Source organism: Prinia subflava, chromosome Z (genome assembly GCF_021018805.1).
Source record: "Prinia subflava isolate CZ2003 ecotype Zambia chromosome Z, Cam_Psub_1.2, whole genome shotgun sequence".
In the NCBI taxonomy this organism is placed as follows: domain Eukaryota; kingdom Metazoa; phylum Chordata; class Aves; order Passeriformes; family Cisticolidae; genus Prinia; species Prinia subflava.
In genome coordinates this window covers 35,368,925-35,386,860 of record NC_086283.1, presented here as the reverse complement: position 1 = coordinate 35,386,860, position 17,936 = coordinate 35,368,925, and the positions used below count along the sequence as shown (strand labels likewise).

The following is a 17,936-nucleotide window of genomic DNA, read 5'->3' as shown; positions in this document are numbered from 1 at the left end:
AGTGAGCAATGAGATGTAGACGTCAGCCATGACAGATGTAAAAACTGCAACAGCTGCGCATGAACTGCAGAAGGACACTGCAAAACTGAGTGACAACAATATAAAGTGAAATCCAATACAGACAAAAGTAGATTAACTTATGCACAAACCAAATGTGACACTAAAATGCACTGCTCAGAGCTGCCATTAATAGTACCATTAAAGAGTGGCAATCTCAAGGTTATGGGCAGACTAATCCATGGGAATTCAGCTCAGTAGGAGTCTTCCCAGTAAATGACATACTAGACTAGACATATTAATTATAATATGAAGAATAAAACAGAGTACATGACATTATGAGAATAATGTCACACTAAGTACTGTGTAGCTCTAGTCCCCTATATTCAAAGAGGACATAACAGACCTGAAAAAGTTTCCAAGTAGGAAAAGGAGAAAGGACAAAGACATGGTACAACAGAAGTTGTATGAGGAACAACAAAGTAAACTAAGACCCTTCAGCCTAGATACAACATAATTTAGGGGAAAATATTCAAAATCTAAAAAGTCATGTATGGCATAAGAGTGGACAAAAATCATCTTTCACCATCTTTCAGTAGCCATCTACCAAAGCTAGTAAGTAACAAGCAAAAGAGAGGTGCATCTTCACTCAGTGTAGTAGCAAACTTTAAAAATACTTGCCTCAGAATATTGCTAGAAGTTTAGTTTTATTTCAAAGACTGAACAAGAATCTGGACAAAGCAAACATTGAGAATTTCTAAGTATGCAGAAACTATATCCAGCTCAGGCAGGGTCCTTAGCCAAAAACAGCTGAAGGGAGTGTTAGGGAGAAGCATCAGATCTTGCCCAGGACAGTAACTTAAAACCACTGCCTGTGTCTACGATAGTGGTGTCTAGACAGATCTTCTATCAGACTCAGAATGGCCTTCTATCCTTTTGGGTCTATTTGAATAAGGGCTGCTCAGACAAACAAAAATGTTAGAGGATCTACTTCTCTATGCCCTAGATGTCATACTACTGGATTTAAAAGTGCAACACAGTATTGTGTTTTCCTGTCTGTTTTTAAGACATCAGGTTACTGGGCAAACATGTTCTGCAAAGAAAGGCTCCATAAAAGAAAAGGAAATATTCTCTCGGTTTATCCAGAGGGGAAACTACTGACAGTCAACACAGAGAATGGAAATTTTCAGTTCCCTTGAAGTTGCAAAATATAGCTTAAAGACTAACGAGCAAATTAGACAGAAGAATGTAAAAGTAAGCATATAGGATGCTAAACAAAGCCAGAACCAGTGAACAAAAAGATAATGAGGAGCCTAGTACGTTTTGTGACAAAGTTATGCAACAAGAAACAAGTGCACATGCCCTCTCAGAAGTTCCAGGCAAGGTTTACAATATGACCACCAGAGACCCCTTTAGATAATATTCAAGGACCATTAAAGGACTTCTCGTAAGGGGTGGAGGCCTAGGAGAAGTGATGTTTATGTATTAGCTAGGAAGCACACTGTAATGAATATGTATGATCATGATGGAATAAATACCTTGTTGTGAAGTTTCACAACACACACTGGATCAGAGGAAAAACTCTATGAAGGTGTCTGTAATACAAAATGCCTGCATTCCAATACTTCAAATTGTGTTAGAAAGTTTACTTTCAAGCTGATTTCAGTGCCACTACATGCTACCTACCACTGATTAAACAATATATTTCTAAAACATTATCCAATTCTAGGCTTGACTTTCAGACACACAGCACTGTTCTGTAACACTTCAGTGCTTCTAAGCACTTTTACACAAAACTCATTTGGTTTGTTCTAGTTTGAATAAAATATATCGCACAGGTTTTAACTGTGACTTGCAGCATCTCTTAACACCAATCTGGTCCCAGAACACAAACATAAGTGATGCCTGTTCCCTGCTGGCACAGAAACATCCTAAGAAGAAAAATCAAAGAGGAAAAAATATTTAACCTCAGCAAATATGGGCCCTTGCTGATGGCTATCCCTTATTAAAAAGTATGCCATCCCCCTTGAGATCAGGTTCCTCCTATTTGAAAGAATCTGTGCATATAATTTTTTCTTTCCTGATTCATTTAGAACTGTATATTCCATCTTGCTTGATTAACATGCTTTTAACAATCTCACCTCCATTTTGCAACATCTTGTAATCCACAAGAATGTCCATAACAAGCTGTTCTGGCAGGACTTCATTCTGTAGTTCTCATACTCTGCTGGACTTGCCAATGTTTCATTCCAAAGTTTTTCATTCTCCAAATATCAGTCAAATTGGGCCCAGAGCTGCCAAATAAACACTTACTGTCTTAAGGTATGTATCTTTGGCAAGCAGGATTTTGTTTGATCGTATTGTTTCCTGTGTTTGGCAGGTGACAAAGAGTATGACATGATATGGTTGACATGTGTTTCCCCACCTGGTGATTTTTCAATTTATTATTTGGAGGAGAAGAGGAAGATATACTGGTCAACCATAGAACATGGCTGTAAAACATGGAAATATGACACTGGAAATGTCTTGTCTGACAATAAGCACTATTTATGGCAATGTACAAAGGAAAGGGGAGTTATATACAATCAAGACATAATTTCTGGTGAAGGCAAACAGATGTCAATGGAAACACAGCAACTATGATAACTGTAGGAGTCGAAGTCTATCTTCTAATAGGAAACCAGAAGCTACAGAAGCAAAATAAAGGCTGGCCCTGAAAATGTTGTGGAGAGACAGATGAGCCATTTAGGTACAAGGGCAGATACATAACATTGACTGTGACTAAATTTAGTCTGTAAGTTGGGGGGAAAAAAATCACTTTTAGAACTGGGTAATTTCAGACTAGTTTAAAACTAAGGTCAAAAATCCACTTATGAAGATCTTAAGGTACACATCACTCATGATTCTGTCCAATCCAATATTCTTCAGATTTTTATATTTGTTATATTATTTATGGTTTTTTGAGTACTTTGTAAATTTAAAAAAAAATAATCTATCTTCAAGTACTGCTTGAGTGATAGTACCAAATTCCCGAACCAGGCCACAGAATTAAATTATGGAACAGTAGGTCAAAACTTGGTAAGCAAGACTGATTTATCTATTTATTACAGCAGGGCAGCAAACAATTACCTGCCAGAGTTCCTCTTGAAATTGTTTTAGTCAATATTCCAACTAGTGACCTGAATACTGGCATAGAAAAGACACCTACTAAACATAAGATACGTAGAGACTCAGAGATTATATACTAGTATGTTGAGAGGCAGGAACAGAATTCAAAACAAACTGGCACCAGAACACATGGTCTGGAAAGGCAGGACTTTGCTGAATGCTTTACATTCAGCAAAGGCATAAGCAAAATAATACACCTAATGAATAGCAACCTACTGAGTAAATTCAGACTGGAGAACATTGGGCTAGGAATTTGGCAGAATCAGTCTGTGAACCATAGCAGATCACAGGCTGAACTCTGTCAAGAATGTCATATGGCTACAGGATAGACAAATGCCATAATGGGTTACATAAATAGGAGTGCTTTCCTGAGGACAGCTGAAGGAATCCTTATGCTGTACTCAGCTGTAATAGTCTGGCAGTTCCTTGCTCAAGATGAGGATCCTTTAGAAAGACCAGAGTAAAACAGCAAGACTGGTCAGTGAAAGCCTCACTTAGGTAAAACAAATTAATGTGGATGGAAAACACAAAGGGAAATGCTACAACTTTTCTGATGTTGCTACTCTTTACATTCATAGAGAAAAAAAGAAACACAAGCTTTGAATTGCAGAAAGACTAATACATTTTCGACTTCACCAGGGCAAAGAATGTAAGAAACCACTAAAACCACTAGTTCCATTGACACTGTGGAACTTCCTTACTGAAGACTTTGAAAACTAGTTTATATATCTGCCAGGAAATGTGGGCATAGCTGGTTTTCCTTAAGGTCACTGCAACGGACAAACCAATCTGTGGTGATTTCCCTCTTGTCCTTCACTTTTACAGCTTTAGCCATTGTCAGTCAGAGGCTGTCATGCCAGACATGACTGCTGACATACCAGAGGTAAGATGCACAGCGGATTTAACTCAATATGTTTTACAGATTTCTTCCAGTTCTTCCATTTAACCTAGTTAAGTTAACTTCTTAATTTAACTTAAGTTCATTAACTTCTGTTCTTTGTCTGAAAGAAGCAGTTTGCACAAACACTGCCAGTTGTAAATTGGGCTTGCAACTAAATGTTATTCTTAAGAATATAATTTATCTTGTGCTTGCCTAAGGGCCTTAAATTAAAAAAATCATCACAAAATTTGTAGTTTGACCACTATACTGTTAAACAAGATTATCATTTTCCCTCATTTTGTAACAGCATACAAATTCTACTAGATCGCCTGCAGAGATGAGAAAACTACTAGTAAATATGAAGAAATAGCCATGGTATACCCTTTGTAGCCTCTAATATGTTCAGTTGTACTGATTCTGTGGCATTATGAGCATTTGCAAAAATTTTATTTCAGAACTTACATTTTCCAAATATTCGTTTACTGGTGGTTATTCTCTATCACCCCTAAATACACTTTTTTCCCCTCTATGTGTAAGAGAAAAATCAGTTTTCCTTGGTGTATTTGTGTAACTCCACTTTATACATCTGCATATGCATACAACTTAAGAGAACACCTAGCTTTAATTCTTTTAATACCATTGTCCTGATACTTGCGTTCTTCATACTCAGGACCTCATTAAACTTATTACAGGTATTAAATTTTAATAAGGTATACTCTGTTTCAATGCTGTGAGCACACAGGCTCTTAAAGAGGTGTGTTTCTTCTACTATCCATCTATATTATGAGTTACTTGAACTTCTTTATACAAAGGCCTATCATTTTGCTTTTTTGAGACATCCTTGTAAAGTAGTGGAGATTTTGGCAGCAAACTCCTTCCTTTGCTGAAGACAACAACCTTTGTTTAGGCTTTTTATCTTGAAAAAAGTTCCTTTTTTCCTTAACTGCTTCCTTGTCTTACAATTTGAACTACTTAGTTTGCAAAATTTACTTCTGCCTTCCATCAGGAATAGATTTGGAAAATGAAAAACAGCCATTCCTCCCATTCTTTCTATCAATTCACCTTGCTACACATCTTCTCTGTGACATCAGTGGAATGTCAATTTTGAAATGAACTGCTGAAATGAACAGGTTTGAAATATTATTTACTAAATTTTTGTGTGATCTGCTGGCTTTAAACCAATACAATTAGAACAAACAAACCCACCACAAAATACTTACTGGCAAGTGATATCAGCATTTACATTATTTAGAAAACCAAATCTGTTTATCTTACTGTGACTCCTGATGCACAGCTCAAACTCAGCACACTTAGGTGCCTTTTCGCTAACAGTGTCTACTCCTTGCAGGAGGAAAATTGTAGGGATAGAGTGGGGTGTCACTTGCAAAGAGCAGGGAATAAGTTACTCAATTCTGAAAGAGATCAGAAAAGTAAAATTCCTGGAAGAGTATTATTAGGAGAAAAAAGATGTGATATGGGGAAGTGCTAACCCATCCTCAGCTCTTCCCTAAAATTAAGAAAGAAAAAAGAAAGAGCAGGGTCTGAAGTTTACTATTGCAGCGTTTCTCTCCCTTGTTGCAACCACAGATATCTTTATCTCTTCCATCACCTTTGGGCTATCAACTGTTTGTTTCTCCTATGCTCCTGAACCTTTAAGGAAAATCCACTGCCTGAACAAGAAATTTGTGGCACCTGATGACAACAAATAGTCACAACATTTAAACTGACTGTACAAAATGCTACACAGACGATACGCTTAACCCTTGACAGCTGCCAACAGTGAAAGGAATGTTCCTGAATGTCAGAGACGGATACTTTGCTCTAAGGTAAGGTCTGTTTTGTGTAGCCACTGCAAAACAGAAAACAAGCCAGCAAAGATGTGCTGGGGGATGCACTATACTCCGAATTGCTCCATCCAACACAGAACTTAGAACAACTTCCTGGCTGCTTTATGTTATGCTATCTTGTCATAGTCCCAGAGGGTTTGCAAGTCCAGACCACTGTCTTAGAAGACCCATGCAAAAAGAAAAATGCAACCCTTTTTCTTGCTAGAGAAACTACTAATTGTACCTCAAGGCTAAGTAAGAAAAGCCTACATTAGAAAAGGGGAAAAGACGTCAACTCAATGCATTTAAGTCCTGATATTATATGTCTATGATATATAAAGTCCAATGAAACACAGAAGACATGCCTCTCATCAGTAATACAGGAAATACAAGATAAACAAGAAGTATGTCAGAGCAAATTGTAGGAAACAGGAAACAGAACACATAGCCTGGAAAAACATAAAGAGGATTCTTTCTCTGTTGTGCTGTGTTCCCTAAAAATTAATGGAAAATTCCTCTTTTCAATGAAGAGAGAAGCTAAAAGTTTTGAGTTTTTATAATAAGACACGAAGACCACAGAAGTCTGAGAGCTATAAAAGTTTACCAGAAGTTATGAGAGAAAGAGTTCTCAATTGCTCACCAGCAGGTCTCTCAAGGCCTCTTTTAACAGCCCCTTCTTCCATCTATTTCTGATTGACTTGTCCAGTCAAGCCTTTGCAGGTTTGCCATGGCAATGAAAATTACTTAAGAGGTATTTCAAGAATCAACTGGATATTCCCCAAATCACGCAAGCATCAAAAACCAGTAAGTTAAATTCCTCCCATTACCAGGAATGCACTAAGTAACACAAACTGGAAGAAGGGATTTTGGCCAGTATTTACAATTCAGAGCCTTCCTGGGTCTACCATCTTGTCTCCATTGATCAATTTAATGTACCTTGCAATGCCATTTTTCCACAAACACAAAATTAACAGAATGGTCAGTGGAAATAAGACCTTCAGCATCTGTTTTTTCCACTGTTCCCTTCAGCTCAAACCATGCCATTTACTGTTGTCAGAATTCTCCTGGTTTGCAACTACCTGACTTTCATTCTTATAGCTCTTATCTTGAATATTTTAAAGAGCTTACTTTTCTGGAAAATTTGTAAGTTGGTTATTTGGACCAGCTGCAGTGGAAATTTGATTTAGCTTTTTGCACTTTCTTTTTAAAGGTGAATTCATAAATTTAATGTAATCAAAAATATTATGCCTATTGTGTAACTCTGCAAGAAAATTCTGCTTATTGGTGTCTCTTGTTTTTTCAACATCTCATACAAAATACACTTTTAATTGCTTGCAATTGTCTCTTAATAATAATCAGCAGATTAATTGCCCCATTCTTATCTTCTTTTTGCACTTCGTGTTTTGTGTCAAATATTTTCCTGCTTTTCCAGATAGATGAAAACAGCTTGCTATGGGCAAGTCCATCTCATCTGTCCAAACTGTTTCTGATTCCCTTCCTCCAAAAGTTAATACCTTACTGCCTTTACCCATCTTTACCTAGACACTCAGTCTTCTCTTTTTTCATCTATATACCTAATAAAGGTATATATAAATTTTCCAATTTTCAACTACTTATAGTCTCTATTTTCTCTCATTCTCATCTGTAACTTATCCATTATCGATATCTCATAGTTGTATATAGACATTTTCACTGACACACAAGAAACAACAGAGGCTTACTACACTCTTTCCTTAATTCAAGATGGGGTTTACATATGCCAAGTACAATAAGGGAGGCTCTGAGCTGACCAGCCTGCCTGACAAAACAAAAAAAATGGGGCAAGGTGCATCCTGCAACTGACTGTTGCTTATTTTGGCACTATAAGGGCCCAGAGAGGAATACAAACATCTTGAACAATAAAACGTGCAAGACTAAAAAGAAAGCCGATGCAAAACATTTTGGTTCCTAAATGGTAGTTCCAAAGTAGTACTTCAATTTTGACATGCTATCTTCCTCCCAAATTTTACTGCCTCCCTCCAGCTGGAAGTAGTACTGCCTGCCTGCCTGAGCGCTCCATGAGAAAAGTTGGTACTCAGTTTTTCTAAACAACTGCATCTTTACATATCATGTTTTGTGCTACCCGAGTGACATTTTCCTCCTTTTCTCATGTAAATTATTTATCTTAATTGACCACACAGCTGTCTTATTCAGGCTTGCAGTGAGTGGGAACATTGAGATGTACTTTAAACTTTTGATTCAATGATGTGGTAAGTGGGAACTCATTTTAAAACACAATAATAATCGGGTCTTACTTTGATTTGGTTGATATGAAAAGCCTGGAGTGTAAACACAGCTGCGTTTTTATAAATCTCATGTATAAAAGGAAGCTTTCTGTACCTGTAAAAATGCTCATTTCTAAGCTTTCAATACATGTAGAATAAACTACTGTCTAGAAAGAATGTACTTGGATGTTTACACCCAAGCATGCAACAGGACTATGTATTTTTTAGGCACTCGCAAACAGTACATATGACACTCGTATTTTGAGAACAACTGCGAGGAAAGCCTAGAACACGGAGCATAAACTCCATTTTTCTTTTTTTTTTTTTTTTAAAGGTGATGTTAGGGCCTTTTAAAGAGAACTGTGTCTAACTATAGAAGAGGAACATTTTTCAGTGTGATGGGATCCAGTGAGAACACCAGGTGTTCACTCACTTGCAGTTTCTGAACCTGACTGGATCCAAGAATTTTCTGCCGCGGTGATGTCTGGATCTAGCCATGTCCAGGTGCGGCCCTGCCCCCACCAGTGCTCCCCCCTTCCCCCGAAACGCTGCAGGCAGCCGCACGCCTGCCAGCCGCTGCGGGACACCCAGCCGCCGCCTCCTTCCGCACGCCCCGCCAACACGGGGGTCGGGACGCCCTCCGCGGCCAGCCGGCGGCCGCGGCTGCCACGTCCTGGCTGCCGGGGAGACCAGCGCTCGCTGCAGGACGAGCTCGTCTTGTACCATCGCTTTTCATCTCAGAAAGGGCACACAGGAGGCTGCCCGCCGCGGAGCTCAAAGTTCAGACGCCGCGAAGGCAGTGAGGCGGCGCGCAGAGCCGCGGCGGGACGCCCCCCGGCGATGCCCTCCCCCTCCCGCCCCGCGGGCGGCTCCCTGGCCCGCGTCCCGTTTCACACCTGGCTTCGAAGGGGAAGGCCACGACCTCGAGCTCTCCGGCATACCTGTCCCCGCGCATCACCTCCCGCGGCCCGCGGCGGGAGGCCGGGGCGGCTCCGCTGACCGCCCCGCGGCGGCGGCGGGGCCTGCGGCGGGGCCGCCCGTCCCTTGCCCTCGTCGTTGTCCCTGCCCCGGCGGCGCAGCGCGGCGGCAGCGGACCTTGTCCGCCGGCCGGCCGGCCGCAGCGCCGGTGCCCGCTAGGAAGTAAGTAAGTAGTGCTGAGTAGCGTTACCTGTCCTATATTGACGTATCCGTATTTGCTCGCTATCCTGTTGGCCTCCGGGAGCCCCCCGGTTATCCGCACAGCCCAGTGGTTGGTGTAGAGGCGCGTCCTGCAGGCGGGCAGCAGGAACCCCAGCACCAGGGTGAGCCGGCAGAGAAGGTCCCCGCCGCCTCCGCCTCCCCAGCAACAGCGGCGCTTCCAGCCCATCTTCTCCTCCGCACGCAACCCCCACAAAACTTCTCCTTCCTTCTTCCGAGGCCCTTGTCCTTCCCTCCGGGCCGCTCCGGCCGTACGTCCTCTGAAGTTAGCCCGAGGAAGAAACTAAGAAGAGCTTGGAGTACTGCATTGAACCACCCGGGGGTTAAATGATGAGGGGTTGGGAACAGTGGTTCTGATCAGTGATTGCTGCTGTGCCCTCTTCCTGCCGCTCTCCAGGGATTAAGTAACTTGCTTGTGAGAGCTTCTCTCACTGTTCCTGAGCGCCAGCTTCTCCCTCTATCCCTAGCTACATGGGAAGTCGGCTCTGCGCGGGGAGGAGGGGTCCTTCTCCCTCTCTCTACGTTTCCCTCCTTTCTGACTTCCTTCCCCCTGCTAGCGGTCTTCTGCCTCCTCTCCCGCGTCTGGCGTTTCTTCGCCTCCACTCGCTCCCTCTCTCCGGAATCCGGGAGCAGTACGGCTGCGGCGGGAGGCGATGTGTGAGTGTTGGCAGCTCAGAGCCTCAGCGCACTCCGACTCGGCCACCTCCCTCCTCCTCCCTCCTCCTTCTCCTCCGCCTCCTCTCCCCGCCCTCGCTCCCGCAGCGCCGAAGGCCAGGGGAAATGGCAGCCGCCTCGGCGCCGGGTTGCCTCGCTCTCCGCGCTGCTGGCCCCGTGCTACTGCTGGTCTCGTCAGCCACTGCCCCCGAGCGCTGTCCCTGCTCCCCCGCCGGGCGCGGAGGCCGCCGGCCCGCCGGTGAGGCTGCAGCAGACGCAGCGAGGTGCGAGGCCTGCGGCGAGGCCTCCAGTTCGGCACCGCCGGCGGCCTCCCGGCCCTGCGCCCGCGGGGCGCCCGGGGCGAGGAGGGGCTGTGGGAGAGCCCCAGCTGCTCCGGTAGGCTGAGTGTGCCTGGCCTGCCGGCCCCGGCAGAAACTGCTGTGCCACCAGGCCGGACAGGAACAGTCTCACAGCTGCCTCTCCGGCAGCCACCGTGTGCCAGTGTGCTGTCCGTGCTTCACATACATTTCTCGTGGTCATTTAATGTGGCCCGTCTGTCCATGGTCACCACCTTCAAAAAGAAAAGTGGGTGGCTGCCGCTTTGGCAGAGGAGCGGTGGTCCAGACCCAAACAGAGAGGACAGAGCTCGCGCTGCTCCCTCATCCATGACTCCATGCAGCGTTGCCACAGCTCTGCAACCTGCTTCCATAAGCAGAGCACCTCTGGGCCTACAGAAGATGCGGCTGATCAGCAGAAGCTGCCTCAGGCACTGCCAGGTGCCTGGCTAGGGTGGGAGAAAACTCCGGTGCACTCCAGCCCAAACTTGTTGTTTAACGGTCTAAGTATTTGAGCCACCATAAGAGCTTTGGACCACCCGTAGATCTACTTCATTTTTCTTGCAAGTTAAAATAATCGATCCAACACACCTATTGTGATGATCTGTTGCAAGTTTTGAAGGAATTTGGATGATGTACATTGTAATGCACTGATGTAAATCTGAATTTTTTCTCTGAGAAAACGGTGTCAGCAAATGTAACTGTAGGCAAAAGTCAGGCAGCTATTACTTTTTTTTTTTTTTTTCTGAAGTATGTAAAATTAAATACTTTACAGAAGGTCATAGAATAACATGAAGTTCCTTTTTTACTCCACCAAAACCTATGTCCCTACCTTTAAAGCAGCTGTTTTCCTAGAAAATTATAAATAGTAAAACAAAGAAAGCCAAAGCCGTGTTTTCCGCTTCAGGTGATTCTCTGATTTAGGTTTATTAATTTTTCCCATACACATGGGTGTTATAGTGGTGATTAACATCTTCCCACATCTTTTGATTGTTTTTAAAGAGTTGAAAGGAGGAAAATGCATTCTTTACTTCCCTGTTTGATGTCTCTGAGAATTTATTTGCCAGTGATTGCTTCTTCTCTGTTAGTATTTTTTTCTGTAGTTTGCACGATCATTTCCTCAGTATATTCCAACGTACTGTTTAGTTCTCTTTGTAGATTTAAGACCTCATGGCTTGCCTTCCCTAGGATTTCACAGATGGTGGCTTACTGTTGAGCAAATTGTTCTTCTATTGAAACTGCAGTCAACACTCTCATTGGATTCAGTAAGCCCTTGTATGGATTGTAGCTGTTAGGACCAGGCAGTTACACCTTATTGCTAGTATTCATAAATACACATTCCTTGAATATGACATTAAATAGCTTGCAGCAATTTGCTCTTCATATTCATTGGTTCAAAGATAATTGCACAAGTCAGTTCTCATCCTATACCTGGAGGGCTTAAACTATGCTTAATCATGAATATCCACCTTATAGAAGTTGGCAACAATCAATAGGTCACAAAACCTGAACCTTATGCAACCCCAGTTTGCTCCTCTGAAGAGGGTAAATTAAAAATCTCTTTTCTGATCTTTTCTCAGATAATTTTACTATTGTTTTGACTGCCATATTTTTTGCTGTAGATGATGGACAAAAGGTGCACACTACAAAGAAGAAGCCATACTGTCATGTGCTTAGTTCCAACTTGTCTCACTTGACAGTGAGACACAGGCACCAAAGCCACTAAGAATCAGTTGATTTGATGAAGACCTCGTTGTCCCCAAGTACCTTTTCATAAAGCTGCATCATATTGCATAGCCTAACAAAAATGTTGTAAAAATTGTACTATACATAAAAATAGTCTCTGGAAAAGGAGGGAGGTAGTCCCCAGAGGCATTTTTTTCTGTGATTATAGTCCTCTTTGCTAAGACCACTCTGTTAGATGGCAATTAGAGCTAGTATGAGAGCGTTTGGACATTGGTTGTGTTGTGAAACATTTGAATATGTTTCAGTATGAACTCCAGAATGCAATGTTTTGCTGAGTACCTCCTCATAGTAAAATCCTTAGGGTGGACTTCACACCCCACACCCTGTCAAAGAAAAAAAACCAAAAACAAAAGGAGAACTCCTGCCATGCCATGTTCTGTTCCTTTCTGACACAGCCAGGCAGTAATACCAGATACCAGAGGAGTGGAGAGACCACTGAGGGGACTGGCAGCAGTGTGGGAGTTTGATTCAGCGTACCTGCTGTAGGTGGACTGTATGTAGCTGGTAGCTGGGCTTGCTTCTGAACTGTATGGGAGACCACATAGCTGGTCTGTCTGTGCAAACCACATGGAAAGATTTATCTCCTCTTAGCAAGGGCAGTAATTTGTTCCATTTCATCCCTATTGTCACACTGGTGCCTCTTGTTTCCAGACACAAACACCTCTTCACCCCCTTCTTACCTGTCTGCTATGACAAAAGTCAGTATCTGTCTGACTGCTTAAAATGCAAATTTCACAGGTCTCTCTTGTCCTTCACTTATTGATACTAATCCCTGAATCCCTCCTCTATTGTTAATCCCAAATGATGGTGATCCAGAATCTGACCTCAGTGGCTATTCTTGCTTCCCACCTATTTGATCTAATTGCCTCATGTTTTGTTGTTTTGCCTACTTAGTCCTGAAATTACTCTTTTCTTTCTAGTTCTTTCTCAGCGTGAAAATCCATCTGGCTTACCAGCTCTGGCAGCCTTTTTACTGTTCTGTGCTTCATGTCAGCTTTCTAGCATTCCTGTATGTTTCATAGATCAGTGCTCCAGAGATGTGTTAGGCACCCCAGGGTCATAATTAAGGAGGAAACCACATAGGATATATAAATTCAAAGAAAGTGGCAGCTCAGCGTCTTCCAGGAAGAAGTCCTGCAAACAGATGTGCTGGTCTCTGAAGACATTCCAGAACACAGACTATTTTAAGAATAAACTGGGAATATATGTTCATCAGCCTTTGGAGAGGGAGAGTCTGGACCGTAATAGATGAAAGAAAGGAAACCTTCAAAGAGTGGAGGTTGTGTCAGGGAGTTTTTTAGAGGTTGCCTTAGAAAGATGGATAGTTTTGGAATCCAAAGGAGTATTTAGATTTCCTTAGTTTCAAGCATAACTGTTTTTACTGTTTTTTATAAACAGTACAGCTAAGTCACTTGACACCAGCCACCATACGATCCAATTTGCTGGTACACAGTTCTTTGATCTGCAGTTTTCCATGCTTCAGGCTTGCCTCTGATTTTATGTACTTTAACTTCAAATGCTTTTGAATAGAATCAAGTTTGGTGGGGTTTTTTTTAAGTTTGTTTTTTAATAAAACACTGGATCAATTATATTAGCAGGGTTTTTTTCCTCACAAATACCTGTCTCTATATCCTTTGAAGCATGGTATGTATTTTGAGTACTTCACTGTTCTCATGCAAAGCCACCTACATAGGTCCAAATTTTGAGTGAGAGTTTTCACCGGTACATTAGACACTTTTTTTCACATTCAGCAGCCAATATGTTGAGGCTGCTCACCCCCCTCACTGGGATACCTCTCACTGTTCCTAGTGTGTAGACTATAGGGTCTGTACACCTAACCCTGTGTGCAGTCCATGGCAAAGCATGACTTCTTATTCCTCTTCCCACTTCTTGCTGGTCACTATGGGAGTGGGCAGGATAATTGACAGCAGACTTTAATGAATTTTCTGAGAATGCTGAGGAGGAAAGCATTTTGAACTGAATGTAGAGGAGATAAGAGACATGACAGGTAAAAGTACTCAACTGGGATAAAGAAGCTGAGGCAGCAGAAGGGAATGAACAGAAGGAAGTTGGGATGGGCATTTGGCATCTATCAGAGTGTGCTCGAGCCCAAACCTCAATTTTCCCCTGAGCTCAGTGTCAGAAGCTCAATGATTCATGTAAGAAATCAAAGGGGATGATCCTTTATTTCTTGTCTGTTGGTAGTAAAGCAGTAGCATTCATGTCTGGATCAAGGAATAAGTTTGTGTGTGGGCATTTCCTGATGACTGATAATTGGACTGATACTGCCTTATTCAGGTACTATGTGGATTTCCTTTTGGTTTTATGAATAAGGCTGCACTGTCTATTTTTCATCCTGTGAATGGAATGTCACTCTTATCTTTAGACCTTTGTGTTTATTGTAATTTTTTGGAAGAGTGTCTCCCCCCTTGTTATAGTTGTGGCCATACTGGCAGGCATAATTTGAAGAGATGTTAGTGTTTTTTACACCCTCTAAAGAGACTTCTGGTACTGATGCCTGTGCCAGCATACTTATTTGCCATCTTCCCATTTGTGCAAATGCATTTCTTTGGGCTTTAATCTAAACTGTCATTGATTTTTTTTCTGCTTTTTTATTTCAGAGATCTAGTTGACATTGCAAATAGTCACACTAACTTTACTGGTAATACACAGTGCTTAGCTAGAATGAATGGCCAAGGCATGGAGAGAACAGAAGCATGGTGGAAGCAGGAATCTCTTTCAGCTGTCTTCAGTGCCTGACACAGGATCCTGTAACAGTGAACCCTGACTTCTTTTCAGAAGAACAACTGCACATTTTCTCTGTCCAGCTTCTCATTGGATTGTAAAGTTTCAATCATAGAATCTCAAATACAGGGAAAAAAGTAAGTATAAAAATGACATTTCTAGTGTTTGACTATGAATTTTAGCTATGTAAGTTATCACAGACCCCTTTGATATAATGGTGGGGGGTTTTTTTCTGAAATTACTTATCTGAATGAATTGATCCATGTGGAAGAAGATGAGGCATTTTTTAACATTCCAGCTAACTTGTTTCTAAATTGTCCCCTGAGTCAGAATTATTGTAGCTACTCTATTCTGTAAAATTGATTCAGCTGTACTTCAAGTATCTGTAGGGATTTTCTTTCCTGTTATAGTATCATAGAAGCCATCAAATACTGTTCTTTTCTTACACCAATATGTTGTTGGTAGCATACAGCTGAGATAATATTCTTGTTAAAAAGAGTGACCAGTGGCAAGTGAGATTCCAACCCAGTTTCAAAAACATAATTAATGAATAGTAGCTTCATGTCCTTACCTGAGGAAAAAAAATTCATCTCACATGTTCCATCATGGCCTACTTTCACTTCATGAGCTCTGGTTGGACTGGTTCCATTTGTGCCCCAATCCTTCTTTGAGACTATTGTAGACCCTTCACTAGTATAGCTCGTATTTACTTCTTCAGACGCACAATTATCTTCTGAGTCCTAGTTCCCTTATCTTTGTTCAGATGCTCCATGAAGCTTCTATTGTCACAGTATGTTCATGAAATACTAACTTCATTATAAAAATAGGATTATATTTAGTTTTCTTTATCCTCTTGTTTTCTGTGAGAGGAAGCAGAGGTCATATCTTTAATCTTTAAGAAATCTTGAGGACCTTTTCCACAGGAAAATGTGTAGAAATAATAGTTTAAGAGCATCCCTTTTAACTTGGGTCTCTCCAGTCCACCCAGTACTAATCTTTTGGATAATACGCCTGCATTTCTTTGCGTGAAACCTGCTCAGTGTAATTTACTGGTCCTTGAATTGAAAAAGAGCTTGTTTACTACAGCCAATGTCTAACAGAAGATGTGACCTGGAAGGAGTGAGTTTATTAATGGGAAAGGAGGATGGAAGAACATCAGCCTACCATTTAGGAAGTATGGCAGGTTTTTATACTCTGTGTTCCAGGCAAGGAACAAATTGGGAAGGTTACAATAGGATATGCAGCCTCTGTTTCCAGGTGATTGAGTAATAATTAATTCTGTTATAATTCAATCATAATTCTCTCTTCAGGGAGCTAAAGGCCAGACCTGTGGCATAGGATACTATTCACCTGTTTACTTGGTCCTGAATAGTGAAGAATTTAAAGGGTTAACCAATCAGAAGGGTAAGGAAACATCTATGTGCACTGCGTTGTTGCGGTAGTAATTAAACCAATGCCAAGACTGCAAAAATGGAACTTCTCTTTCATTTTTTATTAGTTTTAAGCTAAAATGGAAAAATTATTTAGCTATGTTGGATACATCCCCTCAGATTTTAAGTCTGAAAGGCAATGGAGGGCAGAAACATAGACAACAGTAAGAATGGCCCAGCTACTGTGAGTGGCAAGTGTTCCTTTCCAGGGGCTGATGCTGATTGCATACCTCAGAAACTCATTTTACTGTGTCAATTTACTAAGGAATTTACGATTCTGGTGCTTCTATTAAAACAAATAGAGAAAATGCACATCTCTGCAGATGTCTCTGCTCTGCCTGCTAAAGAGCAGAGGTGTACTGACAGTTTCTGTCAAGGCCTCTGTATGTTCTTTGGTTTAATGCAAAGGACAGAGCAATCTATCAATGAGAGTGCTTTCCTTTTCCACATTTTCTTCTTCATACACTGATACCCTTTTCTTCAATTTCTTTTGTTCCCCTTATATCTGCAATCAATCAACCTTTCCTTCTCTACCTTCCTTTCTACTGCTGGGAAGATTTTTCTCTTTTTGTCTAGCTCATCATTTTTCCCCTTCATTGTCCCCAAGATTTCTATTCTGTACATACTACTCACTGGATGTTACTATCTGTGCTCACCTCTGTATACCATGAAAAACAAGGGCCATTAAAGCTGAAAGTTTTCATGGGTAGTATTGACCATGATGGTGTGTAATATAGCATTGCTGAGAAATGCTTACTAAGGCATCATATCTTCCTGATAGAGAACAACCTGTAACTGATAGTCCATGTTCAAAGTGCAGAGTCTAACCATAATGGTTAATGGTAACTCTGGATCAGAAGTTACAGCACTGGTAAGTCTTCAGCACAGTGATATGTCTATGTAAACCAGCACTGGAGGAAGTAACTGGTGGGGGAGAAGGATCTGGGTGTGTTTTGCTGCTCATTAATTCAGACAACTAATTTCTCCCAGAAAGTTCTGGTAATTTTATATTGTACATAAGCCTCTTGTATGTCCAGTTCTGCTCACCTGTGCATTCATTGTGTGAAATGTAGTACCTGAAGAATGATGGTAACTGGCAAATGAAATTAGAACATGTATAGCCACAAAGCATCATCTTAGGTTTAGGCAGAGTCTTAGTTGCTTACCTACAGATTTTAGAGGGACATTTTTAGAGGGACTTTTGATTCTGTTGTATTGTGTTATATTACAAGAGTAAGAAAGAAAGGCACAGAAGAGAGAAAAGGTAAGGAATTAATTTTTAATAAGTAATTGATTTTTAAAAAAAAGGTAGAAAAGTTTAGCCCCTGGTCAAAAATAAGACTGAAATGGGTAATTTTTAAAATAACTGATAAGAATATTGTGCAGCTTTACTATGAGGGTAATACATGATTTACGATCCCTTTATGTATTAATTTTGCTGTTAAATGCTCACACATTTGTAAATGATGTGATATTTGTAATAAAGTACATTTTCTATTATAACTGATGTTTAAAATGAAAGTTATATTGGTTTGGGTTTTTTGTGGGTGCAAAAGGCAGTTTTTGCTGTCTTTCTCGACTCTTATGAAATGAAGCTGGCACAGTTCATGAAGAGATTAGATTTCTTCCAGAAAATTTTCACACATTGGGGAAGAAATATAAAACACTGGTTCTAAATTACATCAAGTTCTTCT

At 41.3% G+C, this 17,936-nt stretch overlaps 1 protein-coding gene and 1 long non-coding RNA gene across 5 annotated transcripts in view; one reads left to right on the top strand and one right to left on the bottom strand.

The window, feature by feature from the left end:
- The window catches only part of PCSK5 (proprotein convertase subtilisin/kexin type 5), a 225,742-nt gene extending 215,711 nt beyond the window's left edge, over positions 1-10,031 (bottom strand). The window contains exon 1 of one of the 4 annotated variants that reach the window (XM_063422828.1): positions 9,304-10,031. In XM_063422828.1, the coding sequence (XP_063278898.1) occupies positions 9,304-9,501 (198 nt within the window). In that variant the 5' untranslated portion in view covers positions 9,502-10,031. Of the gene's footprint in view, positions 1-9,031; positions 9,267-9,303 lie in introns of those variants that run through there. The other 3 variants (XM_063422830.1, XM_063422831.1, XM_063422829.1) reach the window with 3 other exon arrangements.
- Positions 9,139-17,688, top strand: LOC134564159 (uncharacterized). Its single transcript, XR_010083484.1, has 3 exons — positions 9,139-9,275; positions 14,689-14,949; positions 16,123-17,688. It is a non-coding gene; the product is annotated as an uncharacterized LOC134564159 (long non-coding RNA).
- Positions 17,689-17,936: the final 248 nt, after the last annotated feature.